Source organism: Corapipo altera, unplaced genomic scaffold (genome assembly GCF_003945725.1).
Source record: "Corapipo altera isolate COAL_440 unplaced genomic scaffold, ASM394572v1 75, whole genome shotgun sequence".
Lineage (NCBI taxonomy): Eukaryota > Metazoa > Chordata > Aves > Passeriformes > Pipridae > Corapipo > Corapipo altera.
Genome location: NW_020884887.1, coordinates 7,363,695 through 7,383,046, shown reverse-complemented (window position 1 = coordinate 7,383,046; position 19,352 = coordinate 7,363,695). Strand labels below are relative to the sequence as shown.

Genomic DNA, 19,352 nt, shown 5'->3' with positions numbered 1-19,352 from the left:
AGCAGCGGCCGCTGATTGGCCGTAGCGCGCGCGCGCCGTGTCCCCATTGGCGGAGCGGGCGGGCGGCGAGGTTTGAAATCCCGACAGTCGGCGCGGGGCGGACGCGAGGGGCGGCGGGGCCAGAGCGGCGTGAGGGGCGGCCGGCGGCGGCGGCTGCGGGTTCGTGTGCGTGCCAAGAAGCCCCGTGCGGCAGGCTATACCTGTACGGGCAGGCCCTGCGTGGTGCTCTCTGCTGTGTGCGTTGTGGGGGGCGACCCGTGCGGAGCTGAGTGTGAGTTTGTGTTGGGGATCCAGTGTGGCGGTCGGTGTGTGCATTAGCTCTGTTTGATGGTGTGTGTTTGGGGTCCTGGGTGGTGCTTGTGTGTGCAGGGGGTGTATTTGGGGTCCCGTGTGGTGTTTGTGCAAGAGGTGTGTTTGGGGTCCTGGGAGGTGGTGAGGGTTGTGCAGGTTTGCAGCAGCATCCTGTGTGTCTGCGTGTAGAGAGGGTTCCATGGAGCAGTCTATGTTTGTGGGGATTGATGGATGTGGTAGCAGGGTGTACCTGTGCAAAGCTAGGGCTGCTGTAACATCACCCTGTCCTGTGCCCCTTTTTCCCCAGGAACTGTGTGAGACATCATGGCAGAAGCACTTACCTCCCCAGGGCTGTTCTCTGACGATGAGGTTGCAGCTTCCCCTGTGCTTGAGTCCACAGCAACTGGGTTTGGGGCTGATTTGCGCAAAGACCTGCTGTCAGAGTTCTCTGCCATCTCCCCAAATCTGGAGAGCTCCCAGGTGAGGTTGGAGCTCTTCTGTCACGAACAGGGCAGTGCTTTCACTCGTGGCTGCTGGTCTCTGTACAAAGCTGATGTGATGCGGGAGCAACAGAGACTCTTCCAAAGAGGCTGGAACAAATTGTTGCATTGTGGGGAGCAGTTCCTCTTAGGAGCAGTGGACTGTGAAGGGCACAGTCAGCGAACGCCTCGTAACAGTTGGGAGTCCCTTGGTCTGGGGGCTGGTTTTGGTGTCAGGTCTTAGGGTTGCTGGTCTGATTCATTAGATAAACAAAGAAAAATGCTGGTGTGCTTGGAAATGCCTAAGAAAGCTTCTGGCATTGCTGGTGTTTTTGGGATCAGAGAAGTTCCCGAACACTGACTGGGGTAGCCAATATGTGTGTTCTGTTACCTGTTCTGATGGGTGGTTGTGTGCTGCCTCTCTGGCTGCCATGTTTAACCTGTGCTGATTTTTGCAGGCCGTAACTGAAGACAATAATGGCAAATTAAAGGTCTATCTAAGAGTTCGACCTCTGAAATCTACAGAAGTGGAAAAAGGGGAAGACCAGGTGAGATACCAAATGAAGCAGGTTTTGAGCTGGCTGTGTGCCTGCTGGGAGAGGCTGTTGTCCTTTACTGTCTATGCTGTGACCACTGTAATAATGGGTTTTATGTGTTCTTTAGGGCTGTGTCTGCATTGAGAACTCAGAGACCCTTCTTCTAAAAGCTCCTAAGAACTCCTTCACCATGCGGTGCATGGAACGTGGCGTGGGACAAGCGTTGCATAGGTTCTCTTTCACTCGGGTGGGTAACTGGGACAAACCATCCATCTGGAAGTTTTCTGAGCTTAAACCAGCCTTACAGCTTGAAGAGGTGGCTTATTCATACTCACTGATCTCAAGGCGCACTGCCTGAGCTCTGCAGTCTCGTACAATCCTCTCTACGTCAGTTTTTCTGTTGCTGTTTTCTTAGTTTTTCTCTTTTTAAGCTGCTCCTGACAGCTTTTTTTGGCAGCAAATGCCAAACTCTTGTTTTGCTCATGAGCCTATAAACAGGCTAAAGGCTGCAGTGATATCAAATGTTACTGGATTAAGCAAAGGAACAGCCTGTTTTTGTAAGGGGCTCAGCTGGAATTCCTGGTGGGTTGGTTGCTCATGGCTAGTGGAGGGAAAAAGGACTGTGTAATATCACTTGAGCAAACATCAGCAGTCAAAGGACAGGAAAGATCTACATGAGGCCATTTTTTGTGTCTTGTTTGCAGATCTTTGGACCAGATGTGGGGCAGAAATTGTTCTTTGATGAGACAATGAAACAGGTGATAAAGGATGTACTGAATGGGCAGAACTGTCTGGTTTATACCTATGGCACCACCAATTCAGGGAAGACTCACACGATTCAGGGTAAGGAAAGCACTAGGTGTTAGGAGCCTGTTGAGGGATTGTCTGCTGCTACATGTGAATCCTCAGCTTGCTGCTGTTCTTGCCTCAGGCACCAACCAAGATGGGGGGATTCTGCCTCGCTCTTTGGCAACCATCTTCAACAGTGTGGGGGACCAGCTGTACCAAGCCATGGACCTGAAGCCTTCCCTCTCCAACGAGGTGATCTGGCTGGACAGCAGGCAGGTGAAGCAGGAAGAGACCAAGAAGCAGATGATGCTGCAGGGGGGTCTCTGGGAGGTAAGCATGGGGCTTCTGGGAGGCTTGATAGCAAAAGGAGAGGGATGGTGTCATGCCACCTACATGCTCGTGTTCTTGGTTTCCTTCAAGGAGGAGCTGTTAACGCCACTGAAGAGGAGTTGCAGTGCTGAATCTCAGCTCCAGGCCACCACCAGTGGCAGTTTTGACAGTGGAGTTGCTGGCCTCTCTTCATCCAGCCAACTCACCAGCCGTTCAGACGTCAGCCAGACTGAAGGTATGTCTGGAAGCCTGTTGTGTACTACCTGCTTTTTGTTGCTTGTGATGGAAGAAAGGGTGATGGCTGCTTGAATGCTGTGTTGTGGTTAAGGGAGCAAAGGTGCTGTAGTCTCACAAATATTCCCCTTGAAAAATATGGATGTCAAGGCAAGAAGAACTTTGTGCATATATTTTGCCAATATCAGAAGAATTCACTGCTGCTTAATAACCAAGCCATGTGAAATGAAAAGTTACTTGCCACTCACTCACTCACTTCATTCAAGGAATGTGGTTATTGAGCAGCTCATTGCTGGGAAGCAGGGTGCTAAAGTGACATGCTGCACTGAGCACTTGTGCCCAGACTTTCAAACCCAGGAACTACCAGATGATTAGGTACCCAGAAGCATGGAGTGATTGAGGTAACAAGGACTAAAACTTAACTTATGCTGGAAGGAGTTCATGTTTAAAATATCCTGTAATTCTGGAGTAAAAATCAGGTATACAAAAAGTCCTTACACAGAATAGAGGATGCTGTTAAAGGAAACTTGAGGCTGTCTCAGTGGGGACAGCCATTAGAGTAGATACAAATGGGAGGAGGTATATAGAATAATGTGATTCTGGGGTGGTTTTTCCTGCTAAGGAATGTATCTCACTCTACAGCTAAACCATTCCAGTTGCACATATGAAAAGCTGCAGTCAAGATTTGTTTTCCTTCTTTTTTTCCCCCCAGAACTGGGCCCTCTCTGGGCTGATTTGGATCGGATTTCACTCACCAGCACAGGAAATGTGCAGTTCTCCATCTGGGTCTCCTTCTTTGAGATTTACAATGAGTTAATCTATGACTTGTTAGACCCAACTCTCTCTGGACAGAACCGCAAGCGGCAAACACTGCGGCTCTGCGAGGACCAAACTGGCAACCCCTATGTGAAAGGTAGATTTACCTGAAAGGGATCTTTAGTGGCTTTCTAGGAAGACTTTAGGACTGAGTGGGTGGGTGGCTTAGCAGTGACGCAGTGGGGAGCCCCACAGAGACCTCTGATATCTGGATTATGAGAATGTCAAGTTTGTTAATGTCAGGGAAAAGCAATGATGAAGTTGGGGCTGAGATAAGTTTTCTGCCAGTCTCCTAAAGTGCTGTGCCCAATGCATGCTTGCTTTTCCAGATCTGAACTGGTTTAATGTCCAGGACGCTAATGAAGCCTGGAAGCTCCTGAAACTGGGTCGAAAAAACCAGAGTTTTGCCAGCACCCACATGAACCAGAACTCCAGTCGCAGGTCTGAAGGGGAACGGGGGCTGTTTAGGCAGAAATGCAATTCTGAGGGGCTTTTGAAGGTTATTTCATTGGTTTTAAATATCTACTTGTTTCTATACAGTCACAGTGTTTTCTCCATTCGGATTCTGCACTTGCAAAGAGGTGGCAGTGAAGTTGTTCCAAAAATCAGCGAGTAAGTTTCATGCTCTCTGGGATTTGGGGGTGTTCTCAGTGGATTCAGCTTCTCTGTCTCCTGTTGAGGACCTGGGATATGGGAAATATCTTGATAAAGGTCTTGTTGAAAGGAAAGAAGTAAAAATTCCCAGCCTTAAGTCTTGGAACTGACAGGAGTTTGAGGAGTACTGCAAAGCACAACTTGAGGTAGTTCTCAGGCTTTTTGAATGAAGGTAAATGTGAGTAACCCTACCCTTACAGCAGGAACATGTCTGTTCCTGGGATGTAGCTACCTGGAAATGGGTTGTCTTAGTACCTGGGAAATGGCTGTTTCATGGACTGACAAAGGATCTTTGAACTTGACACCACAAAGCTTACTATGGTGTTACCTTGTGTAACACCTACACTTAGGGTAGGCCCTTCCATCCAGCAACAGCCCAGGCACCCCAAAAGGAGTGTTCCATGCCCTTATGAGGAAGCTGGGAAGGTGATTGCAGGGTGTCTGAATTGTAAACCTGGATAGAGCAGGACAAACCCAGCAGGTTGTGTGAATATCGCTGTGTTTCCTTCAGGTTGTCCCTGTGTGACCTGGCGGGGTCCGAGCGCTGCAAGGACCAGAAGAGCGGGGACCGGATGAAAGAAGCCAACAACATCAACACCTCCCTGCACACCCTGGGCCGCTGCATCGCCGCCCTCCGCCAGAACCAGCAGTCCAGGTGAGCATCCAGAGCTCCAGAGGGAGGGTGTGACTGGGCTGTTTTGCTTTCCCAGCTCACTCCTGTCTCTCTCCACAGGACAAAGCAGATGGTGGTTCCATTCCGGGACAGCAAGTTGACCCGTGTGTTCCAGGGGTTCTTCACTGGGCATGGGCGCTCCTGCATGATTGTCAACATCAACCAGTGTGCGTCCACTTATGATGAGACTCTGTATGTAGCCAAGTTCTCAGCCATTGCCAGCCAGGTGAGTAGCAGACACCAGGATCACAGCATGGCCAGGGTATATCCTGCTTCTGTGGGAATGGGCCCTTTTCACAAGGAGAGGGGGGCATGCTCACAAGTCTTTCCTACGCTTCTCCAGTGGCTTATTTTACCTCTGGAGTATTTACAGATTCTGCTAAACTAACAGGTCGCAGAGAAGGGCTGTGTTTAAAGATTACACAACTCTCAGGCTTTGCACACAGCAAGATGGTCTTTTCCTCTTTAGCTTGTGCAGGCGCCTCCCACAAAGCTGGGACTTCCATCCCTACAATCCATCATCAAAGAGCACAGCAGAAGAACCAGCCAGGGGGCAGAGGCAAAGGAAGAAGTGGACTCAGAAGAAGACGAAGACACTGAGGATGAGGCAGATGTCTCCATGTATGACAAGAAGGTGGGTTGTGATTTGTTTTACAGCCTTTATGGATAGAAGGGCAAGAACATGACTGTTAGTTTGGCCTGGGAGGTGAGACTGCAGCTTGGCACCATGCCAAGAGAGGTGACAGAGAACCTCAGAAGGACATAGGACCCAGGAGGTTGGGAATCTATGACACAAATATTTCATAGTTGGTCTAAACCTGAGACACACTTAATTTGGAAACACTGTCATCTGTGGAATAGTGACAGTAAGAGTGTGGGTGCAGACCTGAAATCTAGAGATCAGAAAACATGCAGAACAGGTGGCTAAATTGAGGAAAACCAATCAAACTTCCTGGATACTCAAAGCAGGCAGCTGGGATAGCTGAAAGATCAGGATGGAAGTCACACACCTACAGAGACTCGAGCTGTCATGTGTTAAGGTAGCGAACCCTGGCAACTTCTCTTTCCAAGCGACTAAAATAATCTTAAATCTTCAGATCACTGCAGCTTGCAGACACAGGATCACTTAGTTAATTCCAGGTTTTAACTCTGTTGTGCGCTGTGGGCAGTGGAGCTGTGTCCTTCTTGCAGGACTTGCTGCGTGCAGCAGAAGCTGCACGAGAGCTGCTGGTGCAGGAGCGGCTGAAGAAGCTGCAGCTCGAGATGCGCCTGCGTGAGGAGATCTGCAATGAGATGATGGAGTACATGCAACAGAAGGAGCAGTGGTGGAGGTACAGCCTGTGCTGATCCCCCTCCCTCTGCTCAGGTTGAGCTGCAGTACCCAGAACCACCACACCCTGACATGGAGTTGTTTGTTCTCTTTGTAGCCAACACGTGGATGCTCAGAGGGAGCAGGTGGAGGAACTGTACGAGGAAAAACTGACTATCCTGAAGGAGTTATTGACCGACCATTATCAGGAGAAGATCCAGGTTTGTTCAAGCAATGAAATAACATCAGGAAAACGGCAGTGGGTTGGGAGGAGACTCGGGGTACTTGAGTCCAGGACAATGTTTATGCAAACTGAAAGATGTTGGTTTCTGAGGTATTTTTTGTGATATTTGATTGCTTGATCCACAATTTTTGCTTCTTGTCTCTTCCTTTACGTAGCTCACTAGGCTTCCTAATTTTCAGCACTTAATCTGGAAGCTAATGTGCAACCATCCTGACTCCTCCATGTATTCAACAAGATTTTCTCCCCACCTCACTCTTTTCACTAGTGGCTTGCTTTGCTCTTCAGGTTCACATAAGTTGTGTGAATTTCTCTTCTTGCTCTTAGTTGTGATGTTGGGTATGGGCCTGTCTGTTTTACATGCCATGGCATTTGAGTGGCCTCTGGGGCTTGTTGCAGACCTCTCTGAAGATGCCGACTCTCCAAAAAATCCCTTTTCTTTAGAGACTGTAAAAAAGTTGTTTAGGCTCCCAGGAAGTGGGTTTACTGTGTTCACTTAATGAACATTAAAGGCTGGGTCCAACATGTGAAGTGTGGGATTGACAAAGTCTCCAGGAAGACATAGAAAGTTTCAGAAAATCTTGCTGAATATTTGAACAAACTTCCTTTCTAAGGAGCGTGATGAGGAGATTTTGGAGCTCCAAGCTACTCTGCAGGAGACCAAAGAAAAATTGGAAAGTCTGGATACTAAGGAAAAGGACTCAGAGCAAGGCTTACGTCGATCCAAGCGAGTGGCTACCTCCTCATCTACTGTGCAGAAGGAGCTGGCAGATACCAAAGCCAGACTGGAGCAGTGTCAAAGGGAGTTACGTACCACGACTGCAGGTACAGCAGTGATGCTGCACTGCTTCTGACCTAGGCCTGAGAGATCCTTGTACAGGGTTAGAGAGACTTTCTTCAGGGTACATTGGATTCAGACACCCTGAAACCATTATTCTGAGTTGTAGATAACAGGAATTATGTGCTGGATGGGCAGCGTTTCTCTTAATTTTCACATGAAAATGGACTTTAGGGCAGGATAATCTCCCTGTTCAAATTCTTAAGTCTCTTTGTGTAATTGAAAGGGAGAAGCCTGGAATGTCTGTGTGGGTCTGTACAAACTCAAAGCTCTTCTTGGCTTGCCTGTGGCAGCTTGTCTCAAGGCAAGTTCTGAACTTCAGGATTACTGAAAGCTGGCGAATGTCCTGTTGCTCACTACTTTTTGTCTGTTCCTAGAGTTGCACAGGTACCAGAAATTAGTGGAGCCACCTCCCTCTGCCAGACCCATTACTATGGATGTAGACAGGAAGCTGGAGGATGGACAGAAGGTAACTCCAACTCTGTTACAGAAAGGAACACTTGCAGGTCAAGGTGGTTGCCAGTATAAACAGTGTTTGGGGCTGCTGTTTCCGGGTTTTTAAATGGATGGTTGAAGTTGAAATGGGCTTGTCAAACTTACTGGAGGTGTTGATGGTTGTGGTATCTGTGATCCCAGCGTATCTCACGCAGATGGGATCCTCCCTCAGTGCTGCATGTCTGAATTACCCTGGAGTGGCTTTGTTTGCAGAGCAGTGCCAAACCCACCTGTTTTGAATCTCTCTCCTTCAGAATGTCAGGTTGCTGCGTTCAGAGTTACAAAAAATTGGGGAGTCTCTCCAGTCTGCAGAGCGAGCGTGCTGCCACAGCACAGGAGCAGGGAAGCTCCGAGAAGCCCTCTGCACGTGTGATGGCATTCTGGCCAGACAGGTAATGTGTCTGTTTTGTTGGGGGTTGAACAGAGGGGGCTGTTTAGTCTTTGTGCTTTGCCCATAATTAGAGTAACCTCAGTTCTATGCTGCAAATAAAAATGACTTATTTGCTAGTGCATACTATTACATGAAGGGAAATAGATTGCTGGTTTTTCAACTGCACATTTACCTCTCCAAAGGAGACTCAAATCGTTCTGTTAACTGCCAGCCTGTACTTAAAGTAGGAGAATTCAGAGTTCTCATTTCCTTATCCACTCGATCACAGTTGCTATGGCAGCATATTTGCAGCAGAATGGAGTCAGTTTTGTCCCAGCCCTACCCTTCCTGTTTGTTATTGAACTTCTTACTGTTGACAGTAGAAACTTTGAAGCATGGCCTTATTTAGTAGAACAGTGAGTGAATTTTGGCAAAAGGCAGTTTATCCTCCTCAGTTCACAGTAACCAGGGAGGTTGACAACTTGTCAGAGTACCTGAAGGGAGCCTACAAGAAAGATGGAGAGGGACTTTTTACAAGTGCATGGAGTGTCAGGACAAGGGCAAATGGCTTCAAACTGACAGAGAGTAGGTTTAGATCAGATATTAGGAAAAAATTCTTTACCTGTGAGGGTGTTGAGGCCCTGCCACAGGTTGCCCAGAGAAGTTGTGGATGCTCCACCTCTGGAAGTGTTTAAGGCCAGGCTGGATGGGCTTTGTAGCAAACCTGATCCAGTAAGATATCCCTGTCCAGAGCAGAAGAGTTGGAACGAGATGATCTTTAAGATCCCTACCAACCCAGATCTTTCTATGATTCTATGATATCTATATTTTTTTATATAAATATATATATATTGCCTTCCCTTCATCAGGACCAAACCCTGGCAGAACTGCAGAACAACATGATGCTGGTCAAGCTGGACCTGCGCAAGAAGGCGGCCTGCATTGCTGAGCAGTACCACATGGTGCAGAAGCTCCAGGCTCCTCCAACATCCACCCTCAAGAAACGCTTCTGTGCCAACAGGGAAAACGTCCAACCTAATCAGCCCCCTGGTAAAAAGCCCTTCCTGCACAACCTCCTGACGCGTTCAGCCACCCGTCCTGTTGCTGCTAGAGGGTGGCAACTTCGTTCAGTCGCTCTATGACTTTTCAGAAAGAGATTCCTGCCCTGCTGTTACTGGAACAGGTGGCAAATCCAATATAATGGCATCTGGTTTTCATTGTGCGCTTGTTTATTGTTATTGTAGCTGCTTGAGAGCTTATGTAAACATTTCTGGGTACGTATCGATAAACTTTTAATCAATACCAAAGTGGACAAAGTGACCTTTTGTAATTTAAACACTACAGTGAGGAAAGTCCTTAACTATATAATAATGCAGATGATCAAACTTGTTTAACAAACGGACAAGTTAAAGGTGAGTTGTCATCTTCAACTATGTTGGCACACAATTCAAAAATAAGTTCACAAGTTCCTCCTTGAAAGATATTTTGCCTTCCTTGAATTATAATCCTTTATTAAAGTATACACGTTCTAGGCCAGGGCTGTTCTCTCGGATCTGGGCTTGCAATGCTGGCTCCAAGCGTGATACTGCCATAGAACTGAGCAAAAGAAACAGGAAAATGGTTACATAAAACAAGCACTTGAGTGTAAAATAAGATGGACGATGCATCTGGTTAAACTTCCTGGTCTGTGAAAGAGTTTTCACATCTTTTTAAATGTCTTATAAGGGAAGCAAACTAGATCAGGGACAAATGAATCCCTGCTCAAATGGCAGTAAGACAGTCTATGGAGTCAGGAAATGGTGTTGGGATCCACTTACTTGTAGCTGGCAAGAGAAACCTTCCTAAAGGTGTTTTTATTAAATATAATGTATTTGCCTATTTAACTTACTACCTGATTTATTCAGTTCAATAAAAGGTTTACTTTTATGAGAACCAGTTCACAGTAAAGTGAATTAAGCTGCCAGGTCATTTGAATAGCTCCAATTTCCTGAACACAGTTCAAGGTCTTCCTCTGAACTGAAGAGCCCTGGCTAAAATCAAGACCTGTACCACGTGTGCTAGACTGGTTTGTCAAGTCATCTCCAGGTAGCCTAGTGACACTTGTTTACCACAGCTCTCTGTCCTAGGCCAAGCAGGGAAACAGATGGTGTCAGACAGATCTGTTGTACTCGAACAATTGCATCTGATGAGAATTGGGTATTGTTTTCTGGAAGTCAAAGCTACCTTAGTTGTTCAGTACTTTTTTTAATGGATTCAGCTCCAGCTTGGATTGTTTAAGCTACATCTGTGAGTCTGTTTAGACAACTGTTATTAATATGAGGGACAGCTCAGCTGAATTTAAGGCCCTGTCCATACCACATACCAAACTGAGCTAAGTTAATTTGTAAATAACTCATTCAGGCTTCATGATTATTTCAGCTAGAAACAATTTTCACTATAAGACAGTTTTCAGTACTGAGCTATTTTTGTATTGATGAAAAAGTCTTTCTTAAGAAATATTAATCAAATTACAAATAAGCACAGATAGTCCAATGCTGTTCTGTATAACTAGAAGAGTTTCCAGCTGAAAATAAAATGGGCTCCTACTGTATTTAATGCATCCGTAACCTTCCTGGACATAAATATATTGTATAAATCTCATCTTGAGCTGCTAGGGGTTTGTAAACAACTATTATATATTACTGATGAGTAACATAGGTATTACTTTTCCGTATATTCTCTTGTTTATCACCTTTGTTATATGGGAAATAAAACTGTGTGCTTGACCAGGCAATGCTTGACCCTTTGCTTCTGTCTGTGCATGGATCTGGAGTGTAACATTAAAGTGAAAATAATAACAGCAATACCCACCTTTTCTGAGGAAACAGTGCACAACACAGGGGAGTTGCAAACACGAGACTAGAGGAGACAAAAATGGGATTACAATATTTAGGGTGCTAAAAGAGAATTCAAAAACCTTATGCACGATTGGGTAAAAAGTTTTCTGGTTTGGTTTTTTTTTGTACACAGTGAGGTAACATTCCACAAAGTGCTATGTTTACTTCTCTCTGCATTGTACCTTATTAAATAATTTACCTATTACATAGTACTAAATCTATCAATACCATGCTTCCAAATGTGTCTAAAAGTATCATTTGATGTCCTTACAGTGTTTTACATTAGTGTGCAGGACACCAGACAGTGCTAGACACAGCAAATTAAACTCTCTATTAACCAAATGTTTCAAGAATTCATCAGCCTTCAGGATTAGATTCCACTGACTTTACGGAGGTAGCAGCCAAAGCACCTTTTCTAATCAAGATGCTACATGCCTTTTTTTGCCACTCCTTTCCCCCCTCCTGCTTTTTTTGGCAGCTTCTTCCTTGCTAATGGCTTTTTTGTCTTTAACATGGTATTATCAGTTACAGAGATGGAAGTGAAGTAACTGCTGCAGCCTCATTAACCCTCTCAACCTTTTTTTCTTTGAACAAAGTGCAAATATTGCTACTCTCTCAAAAAACCTACAAGTATCTCTTAAAATAGCAGACCCAACCCAAAAAAATCACTTACCAGACTCCAACTAATCCAACTTGAATGGGAGCACTCAACCAAGGATATCTCTGTTGAAAACAAACCATACACAGTAAGTATGGTATCTTATCTTCTCCCTTCCCCCTTTCTGGAATTCTTGTTTTCTAAGAGATAGATTGCACCTAAAAGACCCTTGGACATGAAGGCAAAGGTACACCCACAGGCAGCGTACCCTAAAGCTGAGCTCCAGTTTGAGAGCCAAATCCCTTTTGAAAAGTAGTGAGGAAATTCCCAGTGGAAACAACATACATTGTGATGTCCCTTAGAAGCTCCAACAGGTGATTGATTTAGGATGTGATGCTGAGCCCCTGGGCCTTCTCTCTGAGTCACACAAGCCCACAGCAGCAGGACAGCTGAAATTTGGTGTGGTGCTACCACATCTCTAAAGGGCTCAGTGAATTTTGCCCAGACATTCCAAGGAAGAGCTTGGTCTGGTTACAGCTCCTTTGGTGACATCAAATGGTTTTAATGTGCAGCTGGAACCACCACCCATAAACAAGGGAGACGTCAAGGAAAAAGGTAAGTCTGCCTCTCTCAGTCTTGTCCTGTCACATGATTTCCCTTGATGTGTAGGAAGTTGTCCCTGTAGCAACACTCCAGTCCTGCAAGAGTTCACTTTTCATTGAAAGAAAAAAGGGCTGAAGGATTGGGGAAACATAGCTGAGAAAGCAACTAATAACTTATGGATGCATTTTTAGCATAATCTTCATTACTATAACTTTTGCAGAACTTGAATATATGCCAAGAAATAGAGCTTTTTTGCAGGCTTTTAAAATATTTAAGAACCCGCTCCCCCCCATGTTAGAATTTTAGTTGAAATTCATTACTAGTGGAGTAAACCCAGACCTGTTCAGTGGACACTGCTGCTACACTAAAAGCAGTGTCTCAAAAGCAGCTGCCATGAAAACATGAAGGGGATTTTAAAACAAAACAGCTCATGAGTTAAAAATCACAGGATGATGTTTTCAATGAAGATGTTTGTTTCTGCAAGTAGCATTTCTCAAGATACAGAAGTTAGAGGGGAAGCTGGGGAACAAAAGCTGGGCGCTAGTTGAGAACAGAAACGGACAAAGGAGATGTAGAAAGCTCAGGAGGACAAAGCTGAGGGCTGAGGAAGGTCACAGCAGTGGAGGAGGCAGAGAAGACAAGCCTGTACGGAGTAAACTTTCTCCAGAGCCTGAGGGAGAAGAAATGATGTAGGAGACTGCTTCTCTTTATTTTTTTTCCTGGAGTCAATCTGTTATCCAGAAATGAGTGCGGGAAGAACTGTGCAATTCAGCAATCACCTGCAACAACAGATAACAAATGGGAACAGACAGGAACAGCAGGAAGGGTGAAGAGTGAAGGCAGCAGAGCTTTGCTGTTCTGGCATTCCCTAAACACCTTCATTTGACTCTCAGCTGAGATAAATTCACCCAAAATTCTTTACATTTCATACATGGGGAGAGTCCGTGACAAGAGATGTGAACACAAACTCTCTACTGCAAATGACTTCTGTCTCTGAGAAGGAAGGGAGAGGGATGCTGCACATTGCAGTGGGAATGTGGGACCTAAAATACATAACAGAAATGATCCAAATATAATTGTATAACTGAAAAGGCTCCTGGAAGGTGCCATGAGAGGAATAGATGGCTTCATGCCTTTGTCAGAATTGGTCATTGATCTGAAAGAGGTGTTGTCTAGTACAGACTCTATAAACAACGTCTAGTTCACATTCTAGAATAGTTTTTGCCAACTTGATCTGAGTTACAGCCTTGCTTTTTCCAGAATGTTACCAGATTGCACTAATCAAGAAAGATGGTGAGGAAAAACTCTTAACACTGTGAGGTCAATATTAAGAACTGGACTTTCCCAGGAGACAAAGCAATAAAACAAAACTCAAATGCAGGCTGCACACCCCTACAAAGAGATAAAATGGAGAAGCACACGACAGACAGCAGAAGAATTGACTGTGTTAGAGAACTATCCTTTAACTCTGGAAGAAGGCAGTTCCCAATGAATAAGGATCTGATTTCCAGATGTCTTTATGACATTTTAGTGGTTAGTGCAAACAGAGAAAATGGAGAAATGATAATTAAGCAAACAAAAGCTTTAAGGAGAATCATCTTTTCTCTAACTGCTTCCTTTCATTGTTGGATCTAAAAATCTGCCAGCTTTCCCAGGTCAGCTCTGCCTGTTTTAAAAAAAAACAAATAAATGAAATGACAGTGAAAATTAGGAATGTATGGAAGACTGCAGGGCATAAGACATTCAAGAACAATGCTTGAAAAAAAAGGCTCTCTGTTCTGTTTTTTAACAGTTTTGAATACAGATTTCAGTTGCAGACTAAGAGACCCCAAAGAACTTGTTTTAAAAAGTTTTTGGAAAAACTTGCATGTTAATACAGTATGCAGAACAGGAGAGAAACTGAAGCTGGAGCTGCAAGAGTAATAATACAAACTAAAACTTTAGTGTTTGAGTTTTCGTAAGTTGTTATGGAAAAAACCAGTTTCTTTCCTTAGGAGAAAAGTGACTTGTAAGTAAAGTCTATAAATGCTGTGCCTCAGAGCAAGGTTGTTTATGGATCCTCCTGCTGCAGCAGGTAAAATACCCTGGTTTTACAAAGAGCTAGTCAGGTGTATGTCAGTAGGGATAATAAAAACAGACATTATGCAGCTTAATCAATTACTAGAACACTGCACAATCACCTAAAAGGGCCTCAAAGCTGCTGCTGAAACCTACAGCAAAATCAGATGTACATATAAAAATACTTTTTCTAGTCAGAAATAATTAGATGCTTTTTGAAGCTGTAAGTATGTGCTTGTGTTCTAAAACCATTCTTGATTCATTTTCTAGCAATAACTTCTGGGAATACTGTTAATTCACACCGATGTCTTAGTGCAAAACACTGTGGGAATGTGGGGGATGAATAGTGCTACATGACCTACATCTCATTTCAAGTATCAGAGGATGACAGGCTGCTATTACAGACCAGCATTCAAGGAACATTTCCTTCTGTCTGACTGCAGACCATCATTCTATTTTTTTTTATCGTTTCACAACCATTTGCCTATTTTCTGGCCTTGTGTGTTGCTTAAAAGGCTTTGGCAAGCATTCAGGAATTATTTCCAAGGGTGGTAGTGTGCAAAGCAAAGGCTAAGGACAGTGAGTTAAAAAAGCATTGCAGGGATGGTGTTGGAGTGCTGTGAATGGGATGGTGCTTCTGGAACCTCAAGAGGACATGCAGAAGCTGTTTGTTAAAAGTACAGTTCATTCCTTAGTGGTTTAATACTAATCTCTACCAAGTGTTACCACTGACTACCTGCAGAGCAGTGTTTCACCTGAACTCACAGTCTCTCAGGCTGAGGGAGAGGAACAGGTGAGCATAAACGGTCATGATGGTACCAAAGACCACTGAGTAGTCACTGAAGGAATCGCTCATTTTTGCTGATCTGAAAAATTCACAACACCCTTATATTGATTATACCACACAAAATCAACAGATATTTGCCTCCAAACCCTGAGGATTGCTGCAACTTCTTCACAATGTTACATGTTTGCCAGCTGAACTGATAGCATTAATTGATGGACACCTTCCACCACACCAGGCTGCTCCAAGCCCCGTCCAACCTGGCCTTGAACACTTCCAGGGATGGGGCAGCCACAGCTTCCCTGGGCAACCTGTTCCTCTTTTATGTCTACAGAAGCACTTTCAAAAGGTGTGCCTAACTATGTAATCTCACTGCACAGGTAAAAGGAAGCACAGAAATAGTAAGAGGAATAATTTACACATTTTAGACAAACAAAACAGGCAACTCTGCCTGCTTGTCCTCCCAGTCCCCACACACTGTTCCAAGGGAGGGTCTGAAGATTCAGGCCATGATTTCTTTTCTAACTTTTTCTAACAGGAAGGAGATAGATTCTCTTAAGCTTGTTGGGTGGATTTCACAGGCAGAGACTTTGCCTGGAGCTACACAATAATTAAATCAGTGATATCAGCTGGTGAATATGAAACTCCCTTCACTGGTAAAAAAATGAAAGACCTCCTCATCTGAATATTATTTCTCTTGTAGTAGACAACCCTAAGACTCATTTCATTATTGTTCTTTACCCTCTCATGCACACAGAGTGCATAATGTTGATGCAGGTTATGGATTTACCAACACCAGAGGTTTGGCTTCACGCTACATTAGCACAAATAGAGGAAATAAGTAATCTTTGATGAAGAATGGCCATTCTACGCCTATACTGCACTTTAAATCCAGTAAATTTTAAGGGATGATTTTCAAAAGAAAGTTTTTCAAAAGAGAGTTCTTGTTTCCAACCTCAGATTGCTACTACAGCAGCTAAGCAAAGCCTCCTTACTGCTCTCCTGAAAAAAACAGCATTATTAAAATGTTCACACTTTTCCCCCATAAACTCTATTCCAAGACTTGAGTATAAGGAAGGTAGATTTCATAGGAGGAACTGTGCATTTTAAGAACAGTCATGAAAATAACAACAAAAAAGTTCCTATTTTCTGAATGTCACTTTACATTGTGATAAAAAGAACCAAGCTATCTCTGAGAAAGGCAGAAAGCAAGGGACAGCTGTAAAGCAAGTTCTACAGGGATGTGCTCCCACAGTGTTTGGGAGGCAAATAAGAAGCCTCAGGAAGTATTTTATATTCATTATTAGCTTAGGATCTGAAATACATAGATTATGTAAGACTCACCTTTAAAAAGGCTCTTTTTTCCAATGTATTCATTATGAAGGGAGGAATTGCTGCAAGTAAGATAAAAAATGCATTAACCTTGGAGAAAAAAGCACTTTGTTTTCATTTTCTGTTTAGCTGAACTAACACCTTCACCCAATTTTCACAGCCTTTTGTCATTCATTGAGTTTTTGTTGCACGTTGCCAGTTCAAGATACAGAACTGGTATTTACAGAGTTAAATTCTCCCAGTAAGCAAAGCTTTTAATTGCAGGTGTAACTAAACCTGAGCTCAGTAACTCAGCACTGGACAAGAGCACTAAACCAATTCCAAGCAAGCAAAATTTGCTACCATTCCTTTGCTATCTGTATTATTTCTGCAAAAGCATCCCAGGAGCTTTTCTACTGCACTTCAGTGTAACACACCGTGGATGTTTTCACAGTGAGAAAAGTACATTTCTCTGAGGAACTTCTTACCAGAAAGGCAAACACTGCCTGAGGAACTGTGAGGCAATCTGGCCTCTGAGAAAAATCACTTAGTACTGAAGCTCTCTCACATTTGGAACCGATAAACAGGAGCTGCACAGGACTGCAGTTATTCTTACCCATTCCAGGAGCAGCCATAAGAATCCTTGAGATAACCACCTGGGTGATTGCCTGCTGAGCTGCTTTGGATGATTCACCCACTCTGTTCCCATCCTCATCTGTGACGGGGATTCCAAACTTGATTTCTCTGTTGAATAAGGAGTAAAAATAAAGCAGTGCTTGAGGTGAACTTATTCACCCTTTTTTGTCACCTTTTGTCCCTTAAAATTGTCAATTATAAGACTGATGTGTTTTGTTTTATTTTATTTTCTAAGTCAGCCTGTTTGTAACACTCTTCAGCACAAAAAATTTCAAAAGACGGAGAAAAATCTAGGGAAAAATATGCTGGAAAGTTATCAACTGAATATTTGTAACAACAATCTGCTGCTTGAACCTGGCCACACTTCCAAGAAAGGGAGAAAGGAGATGTGTTTTACTTTGTAGCACACAGAAAGGAAAAGTTCCTTCAAAGAGCACTTTGGAAAAATGGAATTTTCTGGATTGCCTTATCAGTTGTTTCCGACAGACAGCTCATGGAATACAGGATGATTAGTTTCACTGTCTATGTGAAAATTCCCCTCTGGCGTTCTAGAGTCTGAGTTTTCATTTCAACCACTAAGAATATATTTGCAAGTATAAAATGATGCACAAACTACATTTCTGTAGCTGCATTATTCTCTAAGAGGTCTTTTCCTCAAGAGCAGGGTTAGGTGTTAAACTCACGTACTGGGAGAAGCAGAGAGAACTGCAGGTATCCTGACTGCCTTTATTCTTCTCTTCATATTTTATAAAAGATAAAATAGTACCAAGGATCAAATTCCATTGTAAATACAAAAGTTAAATATTCCCTTTTTTGCCCATAACCTTGTGTTAAGAAGATGCTTTTAATTTGTTTTTCCCTACTACTATTCTTACTCCACGTCAAATCAGAACACATGAAAGCTTGTTTCTGACAAACTGCATATTTTTGTAATCTCAGATGATCAAACAGAACTGCAGAGCCTGACTTCTATGATTAAGTTCCGCACGTGGGATTTGAAGCACCATTTTTCAAATTACTGTATTCTTTCAAAGTGGAGTCTGTACTCCAGGATCCATGTTGATCAAGTTTTGAAGGATCAGTAATTGGCTTCTGAGATCCAAGACTGAAGAACTCTATGGATAGTTACCTGAAGAGAATGAGGATATTCTATTTTATACCTGTCACAAACAATCAGTCAAAACAAGATCCTGCATGAGGTTTTTGCAAGGTCTGAAACAAGCTATAGAATGTCCCTTACTTAATAACTTGTTGATCTACAAACTCAGTAACATCCTTTCTTCCAGCATGAGTGATCTTTGTTCTTTTTCCTACCTTTGTCTCATTAGTGGAATATTAATGCAGTTTGCAGAAGCAACAGCAGCAAAAGGAACAAACCGTCCTATAAGAGGTGAGACACGCTGTAAAACACACAGAGAGGGGGAAAAAGGAAAAGAAAAAATTTACATAATCACTGGCTTTCCCAAAGGTCATATTCAAATGCTTCATCTGATAATCAAAGACCAGACCTACTTCCTTTGCATTAAAATTCAGTGAAAACTCACTGGTGGGGCAGAGATAGAAAAACAATAAACATGAAATAAGTCACAAATGCTTCTCTCAGGAGTGAGCAGTGGCAGGAGAGTGGCAAAATCATTTTGAATTTAGTAGCATCACGGGGAAGTGTAATTGCATCTCCACTCCAATTAACTTGCAAGTACTATTAAATGCCTTTGACATGTGAAAAAGAAACTGCAAAAAAGGCACCTTATTAGATACAGTTTGCATTAACCAAACACAAGGCTGCCTGACATATGTGAGGACAGGCTCTTTGAAAAACATATATAAAACCTCCTACATGGGGAAAAAATAAGGTTGTGATGTAGAGAAAGGAGCTGCCAAAGGCCATTAGAACTCCATAGTGGGAGCTATTCACATGACACAGATACACCAGAGCAGAAATGAGCTGCAAGCATCTCACAGAGCACCACAGACTAGTGAGAATGGAAAAAAATACAGCAATACCTTTGCTAGTGCATTAAGTCCTAAAGCTGTTGCGACAGCACCGGTGGTGGCAGAAACATAGGCTGTTCCCAGCTGGCTAAAAGAGAAATTAAAATGTTTGCACGTGCACAACTACATTTATGTCACTTTTAAAAATAATTACATTTTACACATGTAGTTACACCCCCCCGAAGTTAAGAAGTAGACCTTTTCATGCTGCTGCAATAAGATGTGGAGGGAAGATCTAAAAGGACCCTAAATTAAATCGTTTTATTTCACCAGCAGTAAAGTCATCTATCAAGCAGCATTGTAATATTGAATCGGGTTCTGCTGGTTGTGCCTGTTCAGCATTTTTTCATGTGTTTAAATGAACACCTTGAAGGATTAGTTCTCTATTTAATTTCCTAATTGCTTAACCTAATAAAATCAGTTTGGATTTCTAAGGCTG

At 43.4% G+C, this 19,352-nt stretch overlaps 2 protein-coding genes and 1 long non-coding RNA gene across 12 annotated transcripts in view; 1 reads left to right on the top strand and 2 right to left on the bottom strand.

Moving 5' to 3' along the window:
- Positions 1–86: 86 nt before the first annotated feature.
- On the top strand, positions 87–10,825 carry KIF20A (kinesin family member 20A). Of its 4 annotated transcripts, none has more exons than XM_027643477.1 (19): positions 87–202; positions 599–771; positions 1,229–1,318; positions 1,434–1,553; positions 2,011–2,149; positions 2,238–2,425; positions 2,516–2,660; positions 3,372–3,572; positions 3,805–3,916; positions 4,016–4,087; positions 4,641–4,784; positions 4,863–5,028; positions 5,272–5,436; positions 5,994–6,133; positions 6,230–6,332; positions 6,967–7,177; positions 7,568–7,659; positions 7,940–8,077; positions 8,925–10,825. In XM_027643477.1, the coding sequence occupies exons 2-19, from the start codon at positions 616–618 to the stop codon at positions 9,195–9,197; spliced, it is 2,655 nt and encodes an 884-aa protein (XP_027499278.1). In that variant the 5' UTR covers positions 87–202; positions 599–615; the 3' UTR covers positions 9,198–10,825. The 4 variants fall into 4 exon arrangements, with proteins under 4 accessions (XP_027499278.1, XP_027499280.1, XP_027499281.1 ...); XM_027643479.1 differs by having other exon boundaries at positions 120–236; XM_027643480.1 differs by having other exon boundaries at positions 133–159.
- SFXN1 (sideroflexin 1) overlaps positions 9,317–19,352 on the bottom strand; it is a 25,740-nt gene continuing 15,704 nt past the window's right edge. For 6 of the 7 annotated variants that reach the window (XM_027643490.1, XM_027643492.1, XM_027643488.1 and 3 more), the window contains 7 exons: positions 18,926–19,001; positions 18,236–18,321; positions 16,902–17,029; positions 16,319–16,368; positions 11,605–11,654; positions 10,906–10,953; positions 9,532–9,651 (listed from right to left, as the gene is read on the bottom strand). In XM_027643490.1, coding sequence (XP_027499291.1) covers positions 9,555–9,651; positions 10,906–10,953; positions 11,605–11,654; positions 16,319–16,368; positions 16,902–17,029; positions 18,236–18,321; positions 18,926–19,001 — 535 coding nt within the window. In that variant the 3' untranslated portion in view covers positions 9,532–9,554. Of the gene's footprint in view, positions 9,652–10,905; positions 10,954–11,604; positions 11,655–16,318; positions 16,369–16,901; positions 17,030–18,235; positions 18,322–18,925; positions 19,002–19,352 lie in introns of all 7 variants that reach the window. The other variant, XM_027643487.1, reaches the window with a different exon arrangement.
- LOC113947174 lies at positions 11,728–16,312 on the bottom strand. The gene is made up of 2 exons (XR_003527652.1): positions 14,956–16,312; positions 11,728–12,911 (listed from the first exon to the last, which is right to left on the bottom strand). It is a non-coding gene; the product is annotated as an uncharacterized LOC113947174 (long non-coding RNA).